The sequence below is a fragment of the Neomonachus schauinslandi genome, chromosome 5 (genome assembly GCF_002201575.2).
Source record: "Neomonachus schauinslandi chromosome 5, ASM220157v2, whole genome shotgun sequence".
NCBI classification, from domain to species: Eukaryota; Metazoa; Chordata; class Mammalia; order Carnivora; family Phocidae; genus Neomonachus; species Neomonachus schauinslandi.
The window spans coordinates 124,094,450-124,118,635 of NC_058407.1; the positions used below are offsets into that span (position 1 = coordinate 124,094,450).

The 24,186-nt window shown below is 42.5% G+C and overlaps 1 protein-coding gene across 1 annotated transcript in view; it reads left to right on the forward strand.

Annotated features, from left to right (window-relative positions):
- FAM107B (family with sequence similarity 107 member B) overlaps window positions 1-24,186 on the forward strand; it is a 221,504-nt gene that overhangs the window by 92,281 nt on the left and 105,037 nt on the right. The window contains exon 2 of the mRNA XM_021696670.1: window positions 794-854. Within this exon, the coding sequence (XP_021552345.1) occupies window positions 794-854 (61 nt within the window). The remainder of the gene's footprint in view (window positions 1-793; window positions 855-24,186) is intronic.

Genomic DNA, 24,186 nt, shown 5'->3' on the forward strand with positions numbered 1-24,186 from the left:
TTCTTTTGAGGAACAAAGTTTGGGTAGAAAGTGTGCCAGTATGGGAAGGAAGCTGAGTAGGCATCAATTGAAGGGATCTTGCATAGAAATTAAGGTCTCACAGAAATGGCCCCTACGAGGCACTCAACAAATATTTGTTCAGTGAGGGAAGAAAATAAATGAAGGAATCAGCATAAAGTCATCTTGCAGACAAATTTAGAAAGACACTGTGTAGACATTCCTCTTAATTTACTTCCCTCACTCTTAGCTGGCTCTATTTTATCAATGCCACAGGAGTTACAATTGTCATTAAAGAATATCGTACCAGAACTCAGAGAAGAATGTGTTCACTCAACTTGCCAGAGATCAAAATAACTGTGAATTGTGATAGAATTTAAAAAATACAATGAATCAGCTCTTTGAATCATGAAAAGTAAAGCATAATTATCTCTGTTACACCACGCTGGCAGAATTTCTGTCGCATGGAGAAACCCACTGCCACTATGTCTAAGTAATTGATGCTCCCAACCTTTTAGTCACAGAGGGCCCCTGGATTGTACTGCTTCAGGGACAACATCCATAGACAGTTTCCTGTGAATGACACTGTGGGGTTTGTAACACGCTGTAGTTATTCTACTCAACATCTTCTGTTGAATTTGTAGCTTGTCCAAAGCTTCAGTTCATAAGGGCTTGGTCTAATATTGTCAGATCTTGCCCTCATATTAATTCGGTAGGTTTGCAGAAAGCGTTGCCGTAAATTAATGCATATTTTTACTTTCTCCCTATTTTTCTGGTTTGTGGGACTGGAACTCAGGAAGAAGAGGAATCCCAGGAAGAACCTAAATGCCTCGAGTTGGGACAGAAGATGGCATCAGGTAGAGTACATTCAGTGTGACACCTCCTTTTCTGGGTTGCTGTTGCTGCCAGCAGGGCTTACAGCATCCAAAAGCTTTGCATATTACACAGGAAAGTCTGTGTGTTCCAAATGACTGGAAACACGACTAGAAATGTCACTGATAATGGATTCCAGACACAGCATGTAGGCAATCTGGTTATGATGCAGAAACTAGCTGCTTCTCTTCTTTCTTTTATTGATTACAGTTCTTGATGAACAAATACTTGCAATGAAGTAAATGATGATAATGATGAAGAAATTTCAAATTCGGGAAGACTAAAATAAGTAGTGTAGATGTTTACTGAAATATTTATGATTACCTTGGAAAATGTTCTTTAGATGCATTTGCTGGGTTTCTTTTTATGTTAGTGTATAGTGAAATATGCAGCTTTGCTAAAGCTATTTACCCCATAATAGGACTTCCTATGAGATAATATGGAAAGAAACAGTGATGAGTGAATTTATAACTTAGTTTCTGACTATGATCAGTAATGATAACGACATGTAATGGCCATAAAAACAAACATTAGTTGAATGGACTTAATAATAATGAAAGCGAAATCTTGATACTCTCTGCTTCTATATTCAAATGGCTTTTAGTTGGGTGTTTTAGATATTAAGGGGTTAGAAGAGGGCTCCATATGTGTTTGCTGCTGGCAGAGCCTCGTGTTCTTGGAATTTAATGGAAGTCGGGGAGCAGAATTGAGAAAACAGAGATGGTAATGAAAAAAATATGCAAACTGGGGGGAAAGGTGGCACCCTGCGCTGATAAAGGTGGAGAAAGAATTAGCGATTAAACAGCTCCACCATCTCCCTATGTACCCCTCCCAATTGTCTACCCCCAACAATAACAAACATTGCTTTACTTTGGTGCCTCTCCGTAGGACACTCTCCCCTTGTAGATCCTCGCATGACTTGGCTCTTTCTCATCAATCGGGTATCAGCTGAAATGTCTAGTCTCACAGACTAACTTGTCATTCTGTCAAATCACTCTTCATCTCATTGCCCATTTTATTTGTTTCACAACTATTATTAAAATCTGAAATTATCCTTTCATGGATTGGTTTGGTTACTTATTGTCCCCTAGAGAGCAGAAACCTTGCCTATCTTGTTTAATGGTATCTTAGCACCTTGGACAGTGGCTGGCACTTAGTAGTCATTCAGTAAATTCTTACTGAGTCCTTTGTGTCCACTATATGCAAGGCATTTTCTTTCTCTGATCTCTTTCTTTCATCTCTTGATGTGGCCAACTCTATGACTATTTTAGATTTCTGGCCTATAAAAGAGAATAAGACATGACCCTTGCCTTCAAGAAAATAAATGTCTAAAGTGTAGATGTGTTTGGAACATGAGAAATAATGTGAAAAGATTGACACAACCCAAATACCACTGAGAGCATTGAGGAAGTAGAATCTAAGAAGTTTCCTTGAGTTGATGTTGCCCAGAAGGAGATTTGGAGTTGTTTTTTTGTTTGTTTGTTTTTTAAGATTTTACTTATTTATTTGAGAGAAAGAGTGAGAAAGAGAGAGAGAGGGAGAAAGAGAGAACGCAGAAGAAGAGGGACTAGCAGACTGAGCATGGAGCCCGATTCAGGGCTCCATCTCACAACCTTGAGATCATGACCTGAGCTGAAACCAAGAGTCGGACGCTCAACTGAATGAGCCACCCAGGCACCCTAGGAGTTTTGGAGTTTGAAAGTTTGAAATAGGAGGGCAGATTTGGAGCTTGCATATTATACCCCTGAAAATTGTTCTGAGTGCCACTTTTGCACACTTACTCTTGATTTTCAGTTCCTCAGCTAGAGAAGGCTGGACTAAGGGCCATTGCTGGGTCAATGCAAATTTGGCCAAGAGATTTTGAGTTTCCCAGTTGCTGTTGTAAGTAGTATCATTTGCTCTTTTGGCAGAGTGTCCACAAGATTTTGAAGACATCCAAAGCCTTGATTATCCCACATGTTATGAAGACACTGCTACTCACCAAGGCTTTTCTAAGACATGAGTTGACTCCAACAGGTCCTACTATGACATCTCTGAGTGAGAAATCAAGGATCCAATTCTCAAACACTCTTCTAGCATCCTAGATCTTTAAGCCCTAGGAGTGTGTGACTAGAAATGTAGTGTAGTGGTAAAGATTTTCCTCCACAATACATTTGGAGTCAGAGATCCAAATGAACATAATTCCGCAGAAAGAGGGGCACTGTTTAGTTAGAAATCTATAATCCCAATTTCTTTGTGATTTAATTGTATGGCTTTAGATTTTGGATTATGAATAAATGGCTTATTTCCCTATTTTTTTTCAAAAACACCTAATAACCCTACTCTCTAAGTAGAAATTTCAAACAGAAAATGCAAAAATTTCTCACTATTTCTAAAAAGTGAGTTGGGTTCACTTGGATTCACTAACTTTGGGACTTGCTGCAAAGTCCCTCTTTTCTATTCAGGATTTACTCCAAACATGTGTCTCTACACTGTGGCATTAGTATAATTGTGTGTCTAGTTTTAGTCCATTTAGTTCAGATTTACTGTGTTTATTAACCATTCTTTGAAATCCTGTTATGTATTAAGTTGTGTCTGCCAGGTTATTTGAAAAGTGTGAACATATAATACATTAACTAAGAAATGTTTATTGAATACCTACTATGTGCTAGACATTGTGCTAGGAGTTATGCTATATTTAGAGTGGTAACTAGGACAGACGTGACTATGTATCATGGAACTTATGGGAAAATGAGAAACGCAGCCATTAAACAAATAAAAGGAAAATGTAAATTATAGAGAAATTATAGCCTTAGATAAGTAAAATATAAGTTTTAGAGAAAGCAGGGTTCTGTGGAAGTCTTGCCTTTAGAGCTTATAGTTAAATAATGTCTCTAAAACATGGACACAGAAAACTAAGACAACAGGTAGGATACAGTACATGCTAAAACACAGGCAGGAGTGGTAGGATGAGGAACCAAAGAGATAAGAGAAACTCAATTTGGGGGATCCAGGAAGTTATCCAAGGGTTTGTGGCATATGAGCTGGGTCTTGAAGGATAGATATGAAATCCTTTTGTGAATAAAGACACATTAGCCAGGATATTTATAAAGTGAAAACCAAATACCATGAATTGAATCTAAAGTGATACCTATTTGATATCTGGCCCCTTTTTTGGCTGATGACTGAATCCTTAAGCATCTGTTACTTTATCCTGAGGCCTATAATTTCTTTTTTTTTTTTAAGATTTTATTTATTTATTTGAGAGAGAGAATGAAAGAGTGAGAGAGAGAGAAAGAGCATGAGAAGGGGGAGGGTCAGAGGGAGAAGCAGACTCCCTGCTGAGTGGGGAGCCCGATGCGGGACTCGATCCCGGAACTCCAGGATCATGACCTGAGCCGAAGGCAGTCGCTTAACCAACTGAGCCACCCAGGCGCCCTTTTCTTTTTTTTTTTTTAAAGATTTTATTTATTTGAGAGAGAGAATGAGAGAGAGAGAGAGAGAGAAAGAGCAATGAGGCCTATAATTTCTACTTGCAGGGCCCACCCAGGGGCTATGACAGGTTAACTGGAAGTGTGTTTAAATTTTACCACCATCATTGCCTGTCCCTTGCTGTCTAATAATTCAGTGTCTGTACATTTGAGGGTTTTTTTAGTAAGTGACCTGCCTGTAATAGACGGAACCCTAATACTTATTCAGAATCAGGTGGCACTTCCCCTTGACTTCATGGATATATTAGCTGAGTGGACAGGGTAGCCCATTTATAATAAGTCCCTTTTGTGATGTGATACACCATGGTACACCATGAGTTGCTGTCAGCTGGTGCTTCATTTCAGCATGACCAGTGCTAGGCAGGTTCATCATCAGATAAAGTTTACCTTTGCCTCAGCCTGCCCTTTTTGTGCACTGCCCCTCCTCAGTGGGGTTCCCTCCTCACTACCTTCGGCCCCCAGCTTTGCTACCATCAAAAGAACATGCACTCAGACATGTATATCTTGGTACATAATTAATTTACATCACTATGTTATGCCTGTTCTCCAGCCTAGTTATTTTAAGCTGCAAATCCACCTATGGAATGCAAGAATTCAGTGGCTGTTAAAGGGATTTTTCAACATTAGCAAGCAGGTAAAGAAGAGGGGGCCTTTCTGGCTGTAGTCACAACGTGTGGTTAGCCACTTTCTTGACCCGAATAAGGCCCTGCAATCATGGGGCTCAATGAAGATTCCATCAGGCTGTGTGTTCCTTAAAAACAGGGGTTATGTCTGTTTACAAGTAAGGTTAGATCTTTTATCCAACGGTGCCATTTTGGAGACATCGTGCATCCTTCTCCTATAACATTATGCTTATAACTGCACAGGAAAAAGGAAGAATGAGGTAATGGACCCATGAAAAATGGTGATACAAGTGGAAGTATTGTGAAGGAAAGATTTCCAGACATAAGAGTTCCTTTGAGGTGGCCATGAGGTTGTCTGAGAAATGGAGGAAAAAAACAATGATACTTTACTAATAGTGACAAGAAGGAGGCCATAGTTCCAAATAGAAGGATCTATATGTCAGCAAGAAGGCATAATTGAAAGCCTGACGATATGACCCTCTGAAGATGAGCCAGTTATTGGAAGTAGCCGAGGACAGGGGAAGAGTTTACATGTTCTCACCTGGTTTTATGCCTCGTTTCTCAGCAGCTGCTACATCAAAGTTGGCAGACATTTGGGTCTGCATGGCTCATGTGGCCACCTGCTCCCAGGTCTTTCTTTCTGTGGGTTTTCTTTCCTTTTTGCATTGCCATGGGATGTGTTCCTTTCCTAGAGCTTTTTGTGGTTGCCCTGATTTGTCATTTTAGAGAAGTTTTGTGCTGAGGCTAAATCTAATCTCTTTCCGTTCCACTAAAGGGCTCTTGGAACAAGCCAAGCACCACACGTACTCATAACAGCCTGTTAGGCATCCGTATTGAACAAGGTTGAAACTGAGCAGTACCTTTTTAGTGCAGAGACTCAGGTTTATAAGCTGATATAAAGAAACTACAGATTCTGCCCAAACTAATCTTATCTCTAGCCAAATGAATAGAAATTATGGAATACCAATTTTGGGAGAAAGAGAGGGAGGTTAGCACATCATAACTTCATTTATTCATTCATTCTCTTACGGACAGGGAGACAGATGAATGGATGGGCCAGCTACACTTTCTTGAGAGAATTTTTTTTTTTTAAATGAATTGCACCCTTTCTGGTGGCTATGTTTCAAAAAGAAAGTAAAATGTGTTTTTAAAATGTTGGCTCAATCATGCCATTTTTCTTGCCTGTGCATTGCTTTAGACACAGGCCAAGTATTTTTGAACGCTGAAACAACTTTCAAATGCGTTTAAAATTCAAGAAGACTTTGCAGAATCATTTTTATCTTTTAGCTTGCACTTAGCCTTTGCTGTTGGGGCCCCATGATTGCCACACTCTGATCGTAATGGGAGAATCTTGTAAGTCAATGCTATTTTATGACAGTCAGAATGTTTCACTGGAACACTCCCTTTTTGCTAAAGGTCACCTAAGGCTGAGTAGGGCCCAGCACGCTTTCAGAGTTGGCTGTCTGTGTCATCTGCATTTAGTCAAGTTTTCATTTCCTGTGGTTTGTACGTTTCTTATGTGTGAAGTAAACCCCAAACGGTTAAAATTCTTCAACTGAAAATGAAAACAATCAGGACAAAATATATGTATTTTTGTAACCTTTGTGAGGAAGTGAGACCAGGGTTCCATTGAGCAGCTTCTTAAGCAACATCATGTCGCTGTGTGTGTGTGTGTTTGTGTGTGTGTGTGTGTGTGTGTGTGTGTGTGTGTGTGAGGCTGGCCCCCTGCGGGGAAGCGACACTTCTAGCAGGGAGCCTTGAGAGGTGAGAAAATGACCTATTGTCTGGTAATTCAGACAACTAAATGTTTGCTTTTACTTTCAGGTCATAGTAGAACAGTCAAAATGAGGTCTCTACCCCAGCCAACTGTATTTCGGTCATACCTCGCCTCGTGCAAAAAAAGTGATTTATCTTCCTCAACGATTTTTCTGAGGCCCTGGCCAAAGAATGAATAGAAAACTGTTCAGTTAGGGAAGTTGGAAAACAGAAGGTGGTGGACTTCCTTTATCCTGAGTTTCTTTCCATCTCCTTAACCTTAGAACAGACCGTCTGAAGTCCTATGAGGCCTTTTATTACAGAAAATGTTGCTTGGGGCTGTAGATGTCTTCCAGCAAGGACCCGATCCCTAAATTTCTATATGGGATGGATGTCTTGGTCTGCATGGCTTTCATCCCAACCTCCTGTCAGGTCTCTGCCCTCAGCAAGGCTTTCTCTGACCACCCTGAGCAGAACTGCAATCTGTCCTTCAGCTCTTACTTCCTTGCCCCATCTTGCTTGTCTGAAAACCACTTACCACTCTGATGCAATATGTCCGTTCCTTGCTCTTTGTGTGTCTCCCCCTTAGAACATAAGCTCTGTAAGCTCCATGAAGGCAGTGGTATTTTATATGCCGCTGTGTCCATAACAAGTGCCTAGAACAGAGCCCTGTGTGGAGGGGATGCTCGATAAATATTTGTTGGACAAAGAAGAAATGCTTGCTCTTCTCTTTTAAACTCTCTCTAAAGCAGTTAGCTCAACCAAAATCTGAACACTGAGTATCTTTTTCTATTCGGTTTTTTCCCCAGCTCCCAGCCCAATGTCTGGAATATGGGAGAGCTCGAAATAAATGGTTGGTTGACTTAAGTATAAATGCATGCATGAATGACCAAGTCTGATCTACTGTACAACTGTGATATAAAAACTGTGTTCAGTTGGGACCTTAACAAACTTGAAGAGAACCACACTAACCCCTGGGGAAGTCAAAGATGAGGGCGACATGGGTCTTGCCTTCAAGGAGCTAAATGTACTTCCTTTACCTGAGTTTACCTTCTTCCTGTTCCCTTGACTATAGGACTGTCTGTGGGTTCGGGGGGGGTGGCTTTTATTAGAGAAGATGCTACTGAGGTTGCAGATGACTTCCAGTAAAGTCTTGATCCCCAAACTCCTGTATGGAACTTAGCAACCATGCTTTTATTTTAGTCCTAAGGAGTCCCGCTATTTTGTCTCTACTTCAAAGAATTGTTGATTGGATGTTCACTATCATGTAAATTCTTCCCAAGAAGTGAAGGTCTACCAGAGGAATACACCTGTGAAAATGATATATTCCATTCCAAGAACTAAAACACCCCTGGACGGGGTAGGTCATGCATAGGCTCTAACAGGTATTCATAAAGAGGAAGATGTTTCTAGAATTTATTCATAGATCCTGCATTATGAGTGTAAGTAGGAGAAAGTCATGGGCTGGGCGGAGAGCACAGCTAGATTTTCTTCACTATTAAATCAGTTGGCCTTGCCCTCGAATCCAAGGAGATGCTTGGGGTGGGAGTGTGAGTAATGTTTGTCTTTGGCAGGACAAGGCAGCAAGGGTGTTCTTTCATGCAAGAAAGAAGACTTCCTAGCCTGCCCGCTAGAGATGTACCAATCTGCTCCCAGCTCAATATTATTTTGCACTGAAAAGGTGTCAGACTAATGAAGTCCGGTTTCCAAGTTCTCAGCTCTGTCCTCGGCAACATCTGTTAAGTGATATTACCATCCACATCTCTGAAACCACAGCCTCCATCCTCCTCAGGGTCACCCAGAGAGCAGTATCTGTTTTTTCTCCTCTCTCCATGGGCAGAGAGCTAATCGTTTCCAGATTGTTTTTATTCAGGAAATTCAATAGATCGCTTATTGTTCATAAATGAGAAAACACAAATAAATAAAAACAAGAGTTTGATTTAGTCCTCCGTATTCAAGGTACACCTGATGTGCTGTTGACTGACCAGGCACCTGTTTCTTGAAGAGGAGCGGAAATGCACCTGCACAGCAAATGTTTGGTTTAGACGTTGTGCCCGGGTGCTACATGAGACACCTTGGTAGCCCTATCGAGTACTACTCTTCATCCGATCCTAAGTCCCCTTAGCACCCCTGGACGCACAGGGCTTCCCAGAAGTTTATCCAGGTCATAAAATGAATCAGTTACTAGGAATGAAACTTTCAGTGTGGCAATACTTGGAGCAGAATTGTATACTGTGTGTGTGTGTGTGTGTGTGTGTGTCCCGCAAGATGTTTCTATGCTATTTTATTTTCTTCCATTATTTCCTTGTTTGTTTAAAATTTGTTCTCCAGCCTCTGTAAGAATCCCTTAGAACAGAAAGAATCATGAAGGCAACACTAATATACACAAGCGGCAATAATGAAGCAGCACTTAGGTTAAATAAGTGAAACCCTAAACCGATGGTCTTTGAGTGTTTCCATGCGGGAGGAATCTCTCTCCCCACTTCCACTTCTCACTTCCTGTCCCCGCATGTGAGTAGAAAGCTCGAGCTTGCGCTGCATGCTGTGCATTTGGACGCCCAGCCCACTCTCTCCCTGGAGGGTACCCTTCCTCCCGTTCTCGGGACACAGACAGGGGAAATCATCATGTAGAGGTTCCAGCTGGTCACTGTCTCAAAAGCCCTGAGGTGGGAGCGAAAATGGGAAGTTTCTGAATCTCAAAGGTTGGTGGTGGTGTTGCTCTTGTTGTTATGTACCCATGTTGCCCTGCGAACATTTAAATGAAGTGGCTTTTGGGTCCTAGGGGTCCCCTGAAGTGAGCATCTTTATTCCCCTCATGCCCACACCTCAGTTCAACTTGGCTTCGTGGCAGTCATGCCCTACTGCCCACTTAGGTGATTCCTGGTGGGTCAGCCACTGTTCTAGAATTTGTGTCCAAGAGGAGCACAGCTCAAGCCATATGGTTGAAAAGACAGTCCAGGGGCGCCTGGGTGGCTCAGTCGTTAAGCGTCTGCCTTCGGCTCAGGTCATGATCCCAGGGTCCTGGGATCGAGTCCCGCATCGGGCTCCCTGCTCAGCGGGAAGCCTGCTTCGCCCTCTCCCACTCCCCCTGCTTGTGTTCCTGCTCTCGCTATGTCTCTCTCTGTCAAATAAATAAATAAAAAATCTTTAAAAAAAGAAAAGAAAAGAAAAGAAAAGACAGTCCAGGACTTGTCCTCAAGTTGTTTTCGTACAGACTTCATTGAGAAAATGTCATTGTCCAGATTAGGGGAGGCAGGACCGATGAGCTGGAGGGCGTAACGGCCACCATGCGCCCCTGCTTCCGCTTCCCAGGACACCGGCCCCCACTTCCTACACCTGCAGGTGTCTGAATCAGGCTTTCTCTTCCAGAACCTGCTCTGACCCTCTTGGGATTAGCCCTCAAGCGAGCACTGCTCGGACCTGGTGAATAAATACCTCCGCTCGCTGGCCCCTTGGGGAGGCCAGCTGTGGGGCACATGTTCTGTGCTGGTTGCTCAGAGTTGCCCCCGAGGGTTAAGCCACTGAGGTAGCTGGCTTATCACGCCACTGACCCCCTGCTGTTGCCCTCACCTCCCATATAAACCGCTTCTGGGAGAACCCATAATCAGAGACGGTCCTTTGGCACCATCACTGCATTCAAAGTTCAAAAGACTCAATGAGCCTGATTGGGAATCTCAAAAAAAAAAAAAAAAAAAAAAAACCCTTTGAAAAAAATTTTTAAAAACGTAAATGCAAAGTAGCTGCTCTGATCACTACCTTATTAACTGGTCAAAATGGTGGCATTCCTAAGCTTCTCAAAAATTCTCCAACCTATTCTGAATGCAGCATTCTGTCCTTACCCGTTCATTGGGGGATGTTAAATGACTATGAAGAAGGAACGGAGACTTTTCCATCTTGATGTTGGCTATCACAGAGCATATTTGCTTAGAGACCGCCATACTGTGACTCATTTTGAACTTGCTTCATATGAATTGAGGAGTGGATTTGAGTCACACAATCATTTATGTTTGAGCCCCAAACATGAGCCCTAATGTTCAGCTTAGTTACTGATTAGATCTGGGCGAACTTGAATAGCCATTTACCCTATATTGAGCCCGTTTTTAAAAACAGCTTAGAAAACAACACCTCTGGATTCCTTATCCTTCATCACAGAGAGATGATGAGAAAAAGAGACCCAAAAAAATACAATAGTAAAGTGTTAATGAATTTTCTCTAACGCATTATGGCTGAGGATTGGTATGTGGTCTGTGTTCCACCCAGATATTCAAAAATAGTGGCTAATTCTGAAAACTTGAAAAGTGATTTTTAACATCTTAGGACTGATGTTACCAACAGGGCAAACTCGGACGCATTTGGTTTGGCCTGCAGTCTTCAAAATTTTATAAAATTGGTTGCCAGTGTTTAAATTCTGGAAAACTTCCTGTAACAATCTATGTTCCGATTTCTCTTGAGGAATTGTAAAAACTGGCAAACCAGGGCTGCATTCCTAAGGGATATAAATAAATAGATAGATAGATAGATAGATAGATAGATAGATAGATAGATAGATAGATAGATAGATAGAAGTCACTTGGCGTCACATCCCTGAGAGGTTAGTTACCTCCCCATCCTGCCTGTGTCTGAGGAGCAGGTGAGATGCGTGGGGGGCCGTTGCCATGGAAACGGGAGGAAACATTCGCTTACATCAAGCTGCTGAGCACTGACCTCGGTCAGTGATCTTTACCTCGTTCTCTGGACTTGGAGCAGCGATGGGACCACAACTGCTTCCCGAAGCCTTTCCCTTTCACGGGAACGAAGGGGTCACTGTGTTCTCACTGAGAGGGCCGCAGGACAGACTTCTGTTTCTGCTCTTGCTCAGCAAGACTGATGTAAAATTTCCTTTGTGAGCATTTGCCCGTCTGGCTATGTGCCTGGCACCTTTTAGATGGATTTTGATCAAGCATGACTCCAGTGTGTATAGTAATCATGGAAAATTTCAGCTTTCCTATCCAAGGAGAAACAGACAAAAGGGACAGACTGCCCTTGGCTTTTTCCAAGCCGTAGAAGCAGAACCAGATCAAGGACTCAGAAAAGTCAGGGTGCATTTGGCAGAAGCCCCATGCTAGTCTGGCATCTGACTGTGGCATTAGATCAGTTCATTTGGCTACATGGTTAACTTGTCCGTGTTTTCAAAAGAATGTGTGGAGCCTGCCCTCTCTGCTGGGTGCTGAGAGAGGGCCGCAAGTCTCGCCTTGTTGGTTTTATGCCCTCAACCCTAATACCCATGTTTCCAGAAGTTCAGGCTTGAACGTTTTTTCTGTGCCCACATTCTTTTCATGCCTGTCCTGCTCTAAGTGGGTTTATAGTATGTAGTTCTCTCCAGCCATTTGAAAAGACTTAAAGAAAAATGGATCATTGTTTTATTTCCTTCAGGTGACAACTTTCTCTGCTCCTTACCACTTACCCCCCATTGATTGGATCCTGAGTTCATCTGGTCCAGCTGCCATTTTTGATTTGAGCACGTTCAGGATCACATTATCTGAATTGTTCTTTTCTAACAACTGAACACAAACGTCTGGTGAGCATGCTTGCCAGATACTCTAACAGTAACACTAGCTAACATTTAGTACATCCTTGCAATGCATTAGGCGCTACGCTAAGTGCTTTCTGTGAATTTCTTAGTTAATCCTCTTAACAGCCCTATGGGGTTTATATCATCCCCACTTTGCAGATAAGGAAACTCAACCTTAAAAAGTTAATTCATCCCAACATAGGCCCAGTTGAGTTCCAATGCCCTATACTCTTAACCATTCCAGCAACCCTGCAAATACTGGTATGTCTTCTGGACAGAGCTGAGAATTTCTGAGCAGTACCATATGGAGAGGGTAGAATCTATTTGCCTCTGATTTGAGCACATTTATCAGCAGGAATCTAAGATCTGGTGCCCCTTAGAAAGGCTAAACCTCCTGGTTTCCTGTAAGCAGGGCGCGCGGGGGTGGGGCAAGTTCCTGGAATTTGCCCTGGGCATATAAAGTCATTGAGATGATTGAGATGAAGTAAAGAAATGAGTCTTTACTTTTCTTCCCCCAAGATTTGGTGAAATTTAGTATCTTTTGTTTTTAATCTGCTTCACTCTATTAGGATATTATGTTGAAATCTGGTAGAATCAAAGACAAAAACAAATGCCCTCCAAACTTGGCTCTTTTTTCCACCTGTATGATTTCTGTTTATGGTGTCACCCTCCATCTTGGCCTTCAGCTTCAAGGTCATGTTGCATTGCTACTTTCCACTTAACCTCTATATTGAGTTTCTTTGCAGTATTTCTTGAATCTATTCCAACTTTTCCTGTCTTGCTGTCACACTCCAGTTTAGGTCAATATTCCCCAAATGCCCAAACTATTTTCATAGTTTCCTAACTGGTCTTTGTGCATCTAGACCTTACCTGCTCTTATCCATCCTACACACCACTGTCAGAGTACCTATTCATCTACTAAAATTGTATGTAGGCTTGAAGGTCCAAGTCAAATTCTGTACTCTTGATAAAGTCATAGAGTACATATTGGAGAAGTAATCTCTCCAATACCTCTCTTATGGCCTATAATTTACAATTATGTGTGGACATGTCTTATCTCTGCCAATTGTTTATCCAATATTTCTCTTCTTTAGCCACAGGATCCTGATTTTGTTGGGTACAGTTTAGGCCCAGCTATAAAACTACATTTCCCAGCCTCCCTTACAGATCAGGCTGGCCAAAGGTATATAAGCTAAGTTGTCAGGGGATCCCTTAATTTGGTTTCCTCAGAGGTAGATCCTGGGATAAGGATTCTAGCACCGCTTGTTGGGAGGAGATCCCAGGAACGGATCTCCTGGAATAGCATAAGGCAGGCAGGCAGTCAAGGGTTGGTTATTAAGAAAATAATCCATTTCCCAAAATTGCTGTAATAAGATGCTGTAATTTTCATAATGAAAAAAATTAACTATATACAAATAAGACTGATTTCACACCCCTCAAACAACAACCTGAGGAGGGGAGGGCTTTACATTTTTTCATAGAAAGACGTCAAATGCTGTGTCTACTACTGTGGGGCTTCTGGAAATCTCCCTCAAGAGAGCACACTCTTCCCCTCGTTCCCGTCTGGAACATTGGCAGGATACCATGGTGGCCATCTTGGATCACAGATGACTTTGAGGATGAAACCATTATCTAAGGATAGTGGGGGCAAAATACAGAAACTCGGGTCTCTGGTGACCATGGGGCTCCATACCAACTCTGGACTGCCTCCCTGAGGAGGCTCCTTTTATGTGTAAGAACAAAAAAACCCCAAAACTTTCTATCTTATTTACACTGCTGTTATGTGTGTTGCTAACATTTGTAGCCAACCCTCAGCCTCACTCGTGTTTCTCTTACAAGACCAGGAAGCTTCTTGAGGGGAGGAATGTATGTGTTCATTTTTGTCTGCCTCAGAGCACTACACACAGTGCACAGAGAACCACGTCCTCAGTAAATCTTTGTGAAAAGAGGAGTTGAATTCAACTCACACAGAGAACTGAGCCTCATGCCCTGTGTTGCATGATGTCCGCATCTGAAGATGAATAAAACCTTGTCCCTGCTCTCAAGGAACGGATAATGAAGTTGCTGTGTGTGCTCCTGTGTGTGCGTGTTGTCGCTGTTTGCCACTGACACACCTGGGCAGGGACAGAGGAGAGAAGGGGGGTCAGCCCCCTGACTGTCTGAATAAAAACAAGATGCCCATTCACTTCTTGTCCTCTCCCGGCATCCTTGGCTCTTCAGTGTCTGCTGGAGAAGCCAGGCCTTGCCTGGTGTTACCATGACGTCTGAGCTCTGAGAGCTGTTTCCTTTCTTCCTAAGCCTAAGAAAGATTATTCTGGTGATATCTGAATAGCTTGAGTTAGCTGCGTATGAGCACAGAGGAAGTGGTTCCCTAGCAACGGGAGCCTCTGAAAGCCTCCGAGCACTCAGCGCTTCTCCCTGCTTTTTGTTTTTTCTCCTCCATGTTGCCTGTCAGCAAACGGCTAGAGTGATTGCACCTGCTCTGAATTAGGGCCAGTCACTTAAACTCCAGCAGTCCAGGTTTCTAAGTCAAGGGCTCTGTTCCTCTTTGGTCAAGCTTCCTCATGAGGTCGGGGGCCTCTTTTGCTCCTGGTCAGACCATACTTACTTCAGATCATACTTCCTTTTTTTTTTTTTTTTTGATGTTCAGATCTTGACCAGAAATGGAAAATATTGAGGTTCCTGAAGAAAATGTTAACTGAGTTTGGAGGTGGGGGGAAATACTACTTTTTGTCCATTTTTTTCAAATGTGCTAAATCTCCTAGGAAAAAGTTTAGCGGACTTTTTCTTGCTAAAGAACTTATTCTCGCCCCATTCTTTGTTTTTCCACAGAAGCCAAACAAATTCTTCTTTCCTTATATATGTCAGCATCTCAGTGTTGTAGTTGAGTATGCAAGATGATTGGGGCAATAATAAAGTATCTTCTTACGACATTGCCTCAGTCTAGCAAAATATTAGGTTCTAGAAACAGATATCCTTACTGGGGGCACTGATCCTGTTCTTTTTTCCCAGCCCCAGGGCCATATTTGAGAAAGTAAATCCGCACAGATCATACCACCGTAGAGTCAGAATTACGGTGGGAATGCCTTGTTTCCTCTTCAAACAGCAATCTGGATAAGAACAGTGATCTTATAGGGGGTGGTTATATGGCCTTACCTACCAATTGGGTGGCATCAATTGGCAGCATTGAATGTCTGGCCAAGACTGCTGGTGATGAAGGACAGCATGCGCCCATTTATAATTGAGCCTACCAGCTCCTAAAAGGCTTGTCATTTACACCTACTAAAATATTTTCATTTGCTCATTTGTTTAATCAACAAACATTTATAACCAATCGTCTCCTTTGTGTGTCAAGAGACCATGCTGTGTCTTGTGGGAAAGACATGAAGGACGTTGTCTGTAACCTTAGCGAGGTCTCAGTCTAACAGAGGAATTAAGATGTGTACCCATGCAACCATCAAGCAAGATCGTAGCCTAAACAAAGATAATCCGTGCAATTCTAGACATTCTCTTGAATCGGCTCTTTCTATGAGGGGCAGTGGTGGACGTAGGGTGAAGCCACCTTTCTGAGTAATCAGGTAGAGTGTAAGGAAGGGGAGATGAGAAGGTACATCTGTTCTGTAGATAAACAGAGGATTTGGTCTCCAGGACTATTCATTTAGGTCTTTTTATTACCCTTACACTTATTAAAACAAAATGAAACAGCAAAATCCCCTCATGTTGTGATAATCTGTTTCCATCCAAATGGTCTATTTTTAATCAATGTTAAGAGCTTGACATATGTCAGCCAAAGTGACATAAAACAGAAACCAGGAAGAGAATTTATCTGAGATCTGGGAAAAATAAAAAATAAACCCTAGCTTAGGGGAAATTTGAATTGCACTGTTTATCTTCTTTTCCTCCCAGGCATTATTTTCCACTAGTAATTGAGAAAGGACGAAAAATGCATCTCGGTAGCCAAACCCTCTGGGATCCAGGCTGTCTCGTTAATAGCCATATCCCCCCCGACAAGCTGAGGAGTCCATCCAGGATAGTATGCGTGGTCATGACCATGGTCACGGTTAACCAGAAAAAATGAGTTATAAATCACTGGAGATGCGGGGGAGGGGAAGAAAGCCCCCAAGTCAGACAGCCGTGGTGTGTTCTTTCTCAGGCTGGCTTAGACTAAAGGAGGGCGGAAATCTAAAAGCCATTCCTAATAGATCCAGGTGACAGGCCTTTGGGGACCATTTTAGACTTACTGAATCAAGCCACTGCCTTCTGTGACGTTGACACCGATTTAAGATTTATGAAGTAGGGAAGGTGAGACAGGCAATAAAAGAGTCTTTTGTAGTCAAATAAGTGATTTGCACCCTAGGACGGAAAGGACGGTGAGGTGCCAGCCGTGACAAGAAGTGGGTTCCCCAAGGACGTATCCTGAATCCTGAGGCTGGAGCTCTGATATAGCTAAGTGAGTCCTAGGGCATAGCTCCCCCTCCCACCACAGTCAGGATTTTCAATTTTGAACCTAATTGCTCACGGGAAGATCATGGCTGATTATTAGTTTTAGAATGTTGCAAACAGAGTCTTCCCGTGGCATTTAGTGAGCGTGTACCAGGCTGCGTTAGCTACGGTTCTCTGAGAAACAGTACCAATAGGATATATCTATGTCTGTATCTGTATCTAGAGAGACACAGAAAGAGAGGGAAGAGACAAATTTAGTAGAAGGAGTTGGCTCATGTGGTTTGGTAGGTGAGCAAGACCCAAGATCAGAAGATCTGCAGGATAAGACAGCACACCAGAAGCCAGAAGAGCCAATGGCTTAGTGTCAGTCCAAAGGCCAGCAGCAGGAGACCCAGAAAGAGTTGACGTTTCTATCTGAGTCCAAAAGTAGGAAAAAAATTCTCTCTTGTTTAGGGAAGGGTCAGACTTTTTGGTCTCTTCAGACCTTCAACTGATTAGACGAGGCCCACCCACATTCAATAGGGCAACCTGCTTTGCTCTGTGTACTGATTTAAATGTTAGTCTCATCTAAAAACACCCTCACAGGTTGTTGAATCACTATATTGTACTCCTGAAACTAATATAACACTGTAGGTTAACTATAATGGAATTTTAAGTAAAATAAAATACTGAAAAAAAAAAACACCCACTCTCACAGAAACACCCAGAATAGCACTTGGCCAAATATCTGGGTACCTTGTGGTCCAGTCAAGTTGACACATAATTAATCATTGCACAAACTTTACCTTCTATGCTCATTCAGGCAAAGTAAGGAAATTAATATTTATTGAGCACCTACTAGACCAGATGCTCTACATTTATTCCTTCTTATAAATAAGGGGTAATTTAATGCCAGCTTTGCATAGCTGGTCATGAAAATGATGGGAGAGAAGAAGTATGTAAGAAACACCTCTCCTGTCTGTCAAAGAAAAAGAAAGGTTTTTGTATTTTGGTTTGTATATTGTAGTAAACACAATCATACCAATGCCTGTCCAAAGGTCAGCAGACTGGACAATGTGTACAACATTCTTCACAATTCTTTCACAATATTTTATTGGATCTGTCATTAAAATACCTTGACGGAGTGGGACAGATAAATTTTTCACTGTACAGGTAAAGAAACTGAGTCACAGAGAAAGCAAATGACTTGCTTAAGGTCACGTGGCAAACTTGAAGCAAAACCAAGATGAGACCCTCACATTTTCTGGCTTCTAGCATAGAGGAAAACATCAGCCATGTTTACAGTATTTATGTCTGCTAATGTATATGGTGCTCACGCCTTCACGGTGGCAGGCAGAAGTGGGACAGGTCATGAGCTCCCAAATCAGATGAACCAGATATGGGTCCTCGCTCAATCTCTGGTTTGTGGTTTGACTTTGGAAAATTTCCCAAGGTGTAAAATAGGAGAACTAGGACGATCGCGTTAGCTAGGTATGGGGAGAGCACTAGGTCATACAAGGAATGCACAATGCCAGGTACACAGTAAAGGACTTAATAGAGAATTAAATGAGAATATAGCAAGCATGCAATAAATGTTAGCCATCATTATTACTATCGTTGAATCATCATGGATTCCCAATCTATGTTGGCCTCTCCCTTCACAGCTCTGCCTTATTGCAATAATAGGATCAGGTAGACAGAGGGAGAGAGAATAAGAAGGCAGAGAAGAGGAGCTAATATTCTTCTTCCTTATACTTGATCTCTCCTTGTTATTGGCAGCATTAGGTAATTTCCAAATAAGGAATATGAGAACAGCTTCAAAAAATCTTCCATTGAACCACTGTTTTTTTTATGTCTTTGCCCAAAGTGACTTTGAATCGCCCTCTGTAAAAAGTGTATTGAACACGTACTCTCTGGAAGGCACTTTACCAGGCAAAGACACACACAAGTAGAGCAAAGCAGAGAGAAAATACTGCCCGCGTCTAGACATGCGATCATGGGAACCTCCAGTGAGGGGCTGGTGATAGCCATGAAAGGAAGAAGCGGATGTGGGAAGTGTTGTAAGGATAAATAAAGAGCTCTTGGCTACCAACTGGGTAAAGGGGTGAGTGAAAGGGCGTATTGGAAGCTGATTAAGAAATGATCCATCTGAAAGACTGGGGGGGTGGAAAGGAAGTAAGTTGCCTTACTGTCAAGATAAGACTTCTAAGAGAAAACTATTTCTAAAAGGCAGAGGAAAATATAGATTGGGGTTCTGAGGGAAAGGTTAGCATTTGAGATAAAAGTTTGAGCATCTTCCCCAGACAGGTCATATTTGAACTTTGGAAGTTGATGCATTTTCTGTGGAAAGAATATAAAGAGAAAAGAACATGATGCATCCAGTTTGACTGGAAACCTCTAATGAATCCTTCCAGTTCTAACCACAAGGAGGACTATAACCCTGAAGCCATCTTGCTTGAAAACAAACACAATTTCATTTTATTTTAAAGATTTTATTTATTTATTTGACACAGAGAGAGACAGCGAGAGAGGGAACACAAGCAGGGGAGTGGGAGAGGGAGAGGGAGAAGCTGGCTTCCGGCTAAGCGGGGAGCCCAATGTGGGGCTCGATTCCAGGACCCTGGGATCATGACCTGAGCTGAAGGCTTAACGACTGAGCCGCCCAGGTGTCCTAACAAACACAATTTTAAAAACAACCTAAATATGTTGCATCCAAAGTAACAAAGATTTTTTTGTGAATTGTTAGAGAAAATAGCAGAAAGTCCTAGGAGCCCAAAGCAACAAGCAATTGAAAATCAGATGGCCATCTTGTAAATCGGTGTGGCTGCCCTGGGGGCGGAGGGTTTGCCGCCTGTATGAGCTGGGGAGGGGATGTTAGTTATCGCTCACTGGGTAACAAATTACACAGACTTGGCTAAAAACAACACACATTTCTTACCTCACAGTGTCTGTGGGTCAAGAGCCTGAGCTGGTCAGGGCACCTGAGTGGCTCAGTGAGTTAAGTGCCTGACTCTTGGTTTCAGCTCAGGTCATGATCTGAGGGTCGTGGGATCAAGAGTCCCAAGTGGGGCTCCCTGCTCAGTGCAGAGTCTGCTTGAGATTCTCTCTGTCTCTCAACTAAACAAATAAATCTTTAAAAAAAAAAAAAAAAAAGCATTTGAGCTGGTCTTCTGCACAGGGCCTTCAGTGGTTGCACTTCAGTGGTTGCACTCTTTGCCTGGTAAAGGTGTCAGCTGGGCTGAGGTCTCCCCTGGGGTCTTCGCTGCCAAGCCACACTTGGCAGAATTAAATTCCTGTGGTTGTAGGACTGCAGGGCTTCAGGTTTTTCCTGACTGTCAGCCAGAGCCTACCCTCATTTTGCCATGTGGGCTCCCTATCATAGACAGCTTGCTTCCTCAAAGGAAGAGAGTGTGAGGCTCCTGCAGGACGGGTACTAGACTCTTACACGTGTAATCATGTATGTCTAATCACATACATTTAATCTTGTATGTATACCATTGTTACCGGTGGGAGAGTCTGCCGTGTGTGAACAGATGTCTCGGTTCTGGGATTCCTTGTGTAAGATTTATGTGAGGAACTGAACTGGAATAAAGATAGCCGGAAGGGAAGTAGCAAGCACAAGCAGTTTATTCTTTTTATTTATTTTTAATTTTTAAAATTTTTCTTTTTTTATTACTATATACTGTATTATTAGTTTCAGACGTACAATTTAGGGATTCATCAGTTGCATACAACAACCCAGCACAAAGCAGTTTATCAAGGACAGTAGCTCTCAAGATGAGAGAGTAGGCAGGCCCAGAGGTGGCAACTGCCCTGAGGCTACTGGGGTCTTGGGTCATGGATGGGGTGGTCTCTAATGGCAGCTGCTTCCAATCATTTGGGGGACTCTCCCACAAGTTGGGAGGGGGAGTTTTTGACCCTGCAAGGTTTGTACCAGAACCATCATGGCAGCCTTCCCCCACTGTGGGGGGAATCAAAACCACAAGGCAAATGCATTATAATGAGTGAAGGGGTTACCCTGGGGCAGAGGGGGAAGAGGGGAGCACACGTTGTGCACCTGTGGCTCTTAGTCTGTTAGCCCCAGGCTGTTGGAAGCCACAAGGCCAGGATGTTGTGTCCCCAGGCTTCTACTTATCACCGCCCTTGCCTACGGCTCATGTCTACCAGCTCTATCACCATCACCTTGCCGTATTCTGTTGGCCAGCAACAGGCACAGGTCCTGCCATACTCAAGAGGAAGACAGCACACAAGGGTGTGAACACTAGGAGGCACAGATCATGGGGGACTACCCCAAGAACTGGACTGTCACAGGGCAAGACCTGACCCCGTGAGAGGCATAGTGTTGGAAATGAGACCCCCTCATTAAGCCAGGACTTTGAGAAACCACACCCTCGTTCAAAGGGAGATGCCAAGGAAAATGTCTGTTCTGACACAGACTGATGGGGAAGAAAAAAATCTCCCCTGGGAATTCGTGATTGCAGGCTACAGGATGCATGGGTTTGAGATGCAAGCTTACTGTGGCATCCGGTGACTCTCCAAGTTGAAAAATGAACATAAAACTGTCCTGGATCAATAAATACCCAGGGTCCTGGCAAAAATAAATGTGAATCCTCTTTCGAAGGATACTCACAGATAAAGCTTCACTGAAGACAAAGATCACCATTTTAAGTCATAAAATTTATGAAAAGCTAATTCATTATGAGTTAGAGGTAGTAGTCTCAAGCTGCAGGATTAGGTCTCCAAGACCTAAAGGAGAATGATATATGTTGCGGGCTTAATTGTGTTTCCCAGCTCCCAAATCCATAGGTCGAAGCTCTAACCCCCAGTATTGCAGAATGTGACTGTATTTGAGCATAGGGCCATTATAGGGGTGATTAGTTCAAAATGAGGCCCCTAGCATGGGTCCTAATCCAATCTGAATGAGTCCTTATAAGAAGACAAAATTAAGACACAGACACGCAGAGAGGAAAGACCATGTGAAGACAGAGGGAGAAGACAGCCATCTACGAGCCGAGGAGACAGGCTTCAGAGGAAACCCATCCTGTCAGCACCTCGATCTCAGCCTTCTGGCCTCCAGAACCGTGAGAAAATGAATTTCTGTTGTTTATACCACCCAGTCTGCGGCATTTTATTATGGTAGCCCTAGAAAACTAATACAATATGGAAAAGACTAAAAAAGAAGAATGTTAAAAACGATTAAGAGCATAAACAAAGGAATAAAAATGTAAGAATTAGACAAGGGAAAAAAGGAATAGGTACATTTATTAAAGAACCAAATAGAGGGGCGCCTGGGTGGCTCAGTCGTTAAGCGTCTGCCTTCGGCTCGGGTCATGATCCCAGAGTCCTGGGATCGAGCCCCGCATCAGGCTCCCTGCTCTGCGGGAAGCCTGCTTCTCCCTCTCCCACTCCCCCTGCTTGTGTTCCCTCTCTCTCTGTGTCTCTCTGTCAAATAAATGAAATCTTTAAAAAAAAAAAGAAGAACCAAATAGAATCCTAGAAATGAAACATACTGTTGCAACAGATGAGTTAACAAAGCAGATTTTATTATTAAGGAATTACTGAATAGTAAGATAAATCTGACGAAATTACCCAGACAGGATAGAGCACCGAGAGATGGAGGGACGTGAAAGAGGGGTTAAGAGCAAACGAGAGAGCCTGAGAAGATAGAAGATACATCTCATAGTCTTTCCGTACTGGGCAGTGGAGCATGGGGGCATTAGATAGGGCTGAGAATCTTCCAGAATCAATTAAAGACATGGATCCTTAGATGCAGGAGTCAAAAGAAGTCCTAAGCAAGGTAACTAAAAGTAAGCCCACGCCTAGGCATATTCTAGTAAAAATGCAGAACAGAGTGCTAAGAGAATAAGAGAAAGCAACTGTCAACCTGGAATTTGAATCTCACTAAACTGTTATTCAAGTGTGAGGGTAAAATGAAGACAAAATATAGAGACACTTTTAGGCAAATAATGACAGTTTACTGCTAACAAACCAGCATGGAAAGAGGAACTGGAGGGGTTCCAGGGAAAAGGAAATTAAACTGGAAGGAAGATTGGGGGTGTGAGAATAAGAGGAACAGGGGCACCTGGGTGGCTCAGTCAGTTAAGCCTCTGACTCTTGATTTCAGTTCAGGTCATGATCTCAGGATCACAGGATCGAGCCCCAAATTGAGTCAGGCTCTGTGCTCAGCGTGGAGTCTGCTGGAGATTCTCTTTCCCCCTCTGCCCCTCCCCCAACTGGCACTCTAAATAAATAAATAAACAAACAAATAAATAAAATCTTTAAAAAAGATTACTTTAAAAAAGAATAAGAGGAATGAGGAAATTGGTAAACATGAGGGCAAATTTAAATAACACTTGACTATTTAAAATGAGATTGATGAGTTGGGAGAGAGGTAATTGAGTTAAGCTAAGAGGTAACTGATTTAAGCTGAGAACTTGATTTTGCAGTGTTCAATGCTTTGTTTTTCTACAATTCTTATTTTTAAGACAGGACATGATTACTTTGAGTTATTAAATAGTTCACATACTTTTCCTCCAAAAGGGCTGGAGACATGTAGAGGAAAGGCAGAATGTATTATATAAGTTTAGTTCTGCAGGCATCTAATAGTAAATTTCTCTCCTCTATCTCTCTATCTGAAATATGTACTTGGGCTGTTGTTTTCTTTTTCGGAGTGTAACAATGTGGCAAAATCCTGACAGCATAGCTACTCTATCGCGGCTGGGCATGAGATGCTGCTCTTGGGTGTTCAGGATCAGAGGGGATGGCCAGGTGAACTGGTGAAGGTAGCTGAGCTTGAAGCAGAAGCAGCATCTAATACATAGATATGTTCCAAGATATGTCAAAGTGAGTTGTGTGAAATAGAACATCAGAATGTATTTTTGCATGGAAGCGATATTATAAGTAACGGTATTATTTCTAGTCCCGGTTTAAAGACCAACTTATCTTGCACCTGAATCAGAATTAACCATCATTCATAACAATGTTTCACTAGGACAATACATGTCAAGTTCTAACTAGGGAGGTCTGAAGCTTCTCTGAATCTTAGAGCAGCACTTAAGGGGGCGCCTCCGAGGGGTGTGTGTTAAAATATGCATAACATAAAATTCACCATTTTAACCACTATTATGTGTACAGTTCGGTGACATTAAGTACATTCATTTTGTGCAACCGTCACACCACCATCTCCAGACATTATCCCAAACTGAAACCGTGTACCCGCTGGACACTAACTCCCCATTACCACCTCCTCCCAGCCCCCCGCACCCACCATTCCACTTTCTGTCTCTCTGAATTTGACTAGTGTAAATACCTCATGTAAATGGAGCCATACAGCTTTTGTCCTTTTGTGTCTGGTTGATTTCACTCAGCATGATATCGTCAAGGTTCATCCATGTTGTAGCAGGTGCCAGAGTTTCATTACTTTTAAAAGCTGAACAATATTCTATTGTCTTTATAGATCACATTTTGTTTATCCATTCATCCATTAATGGACACT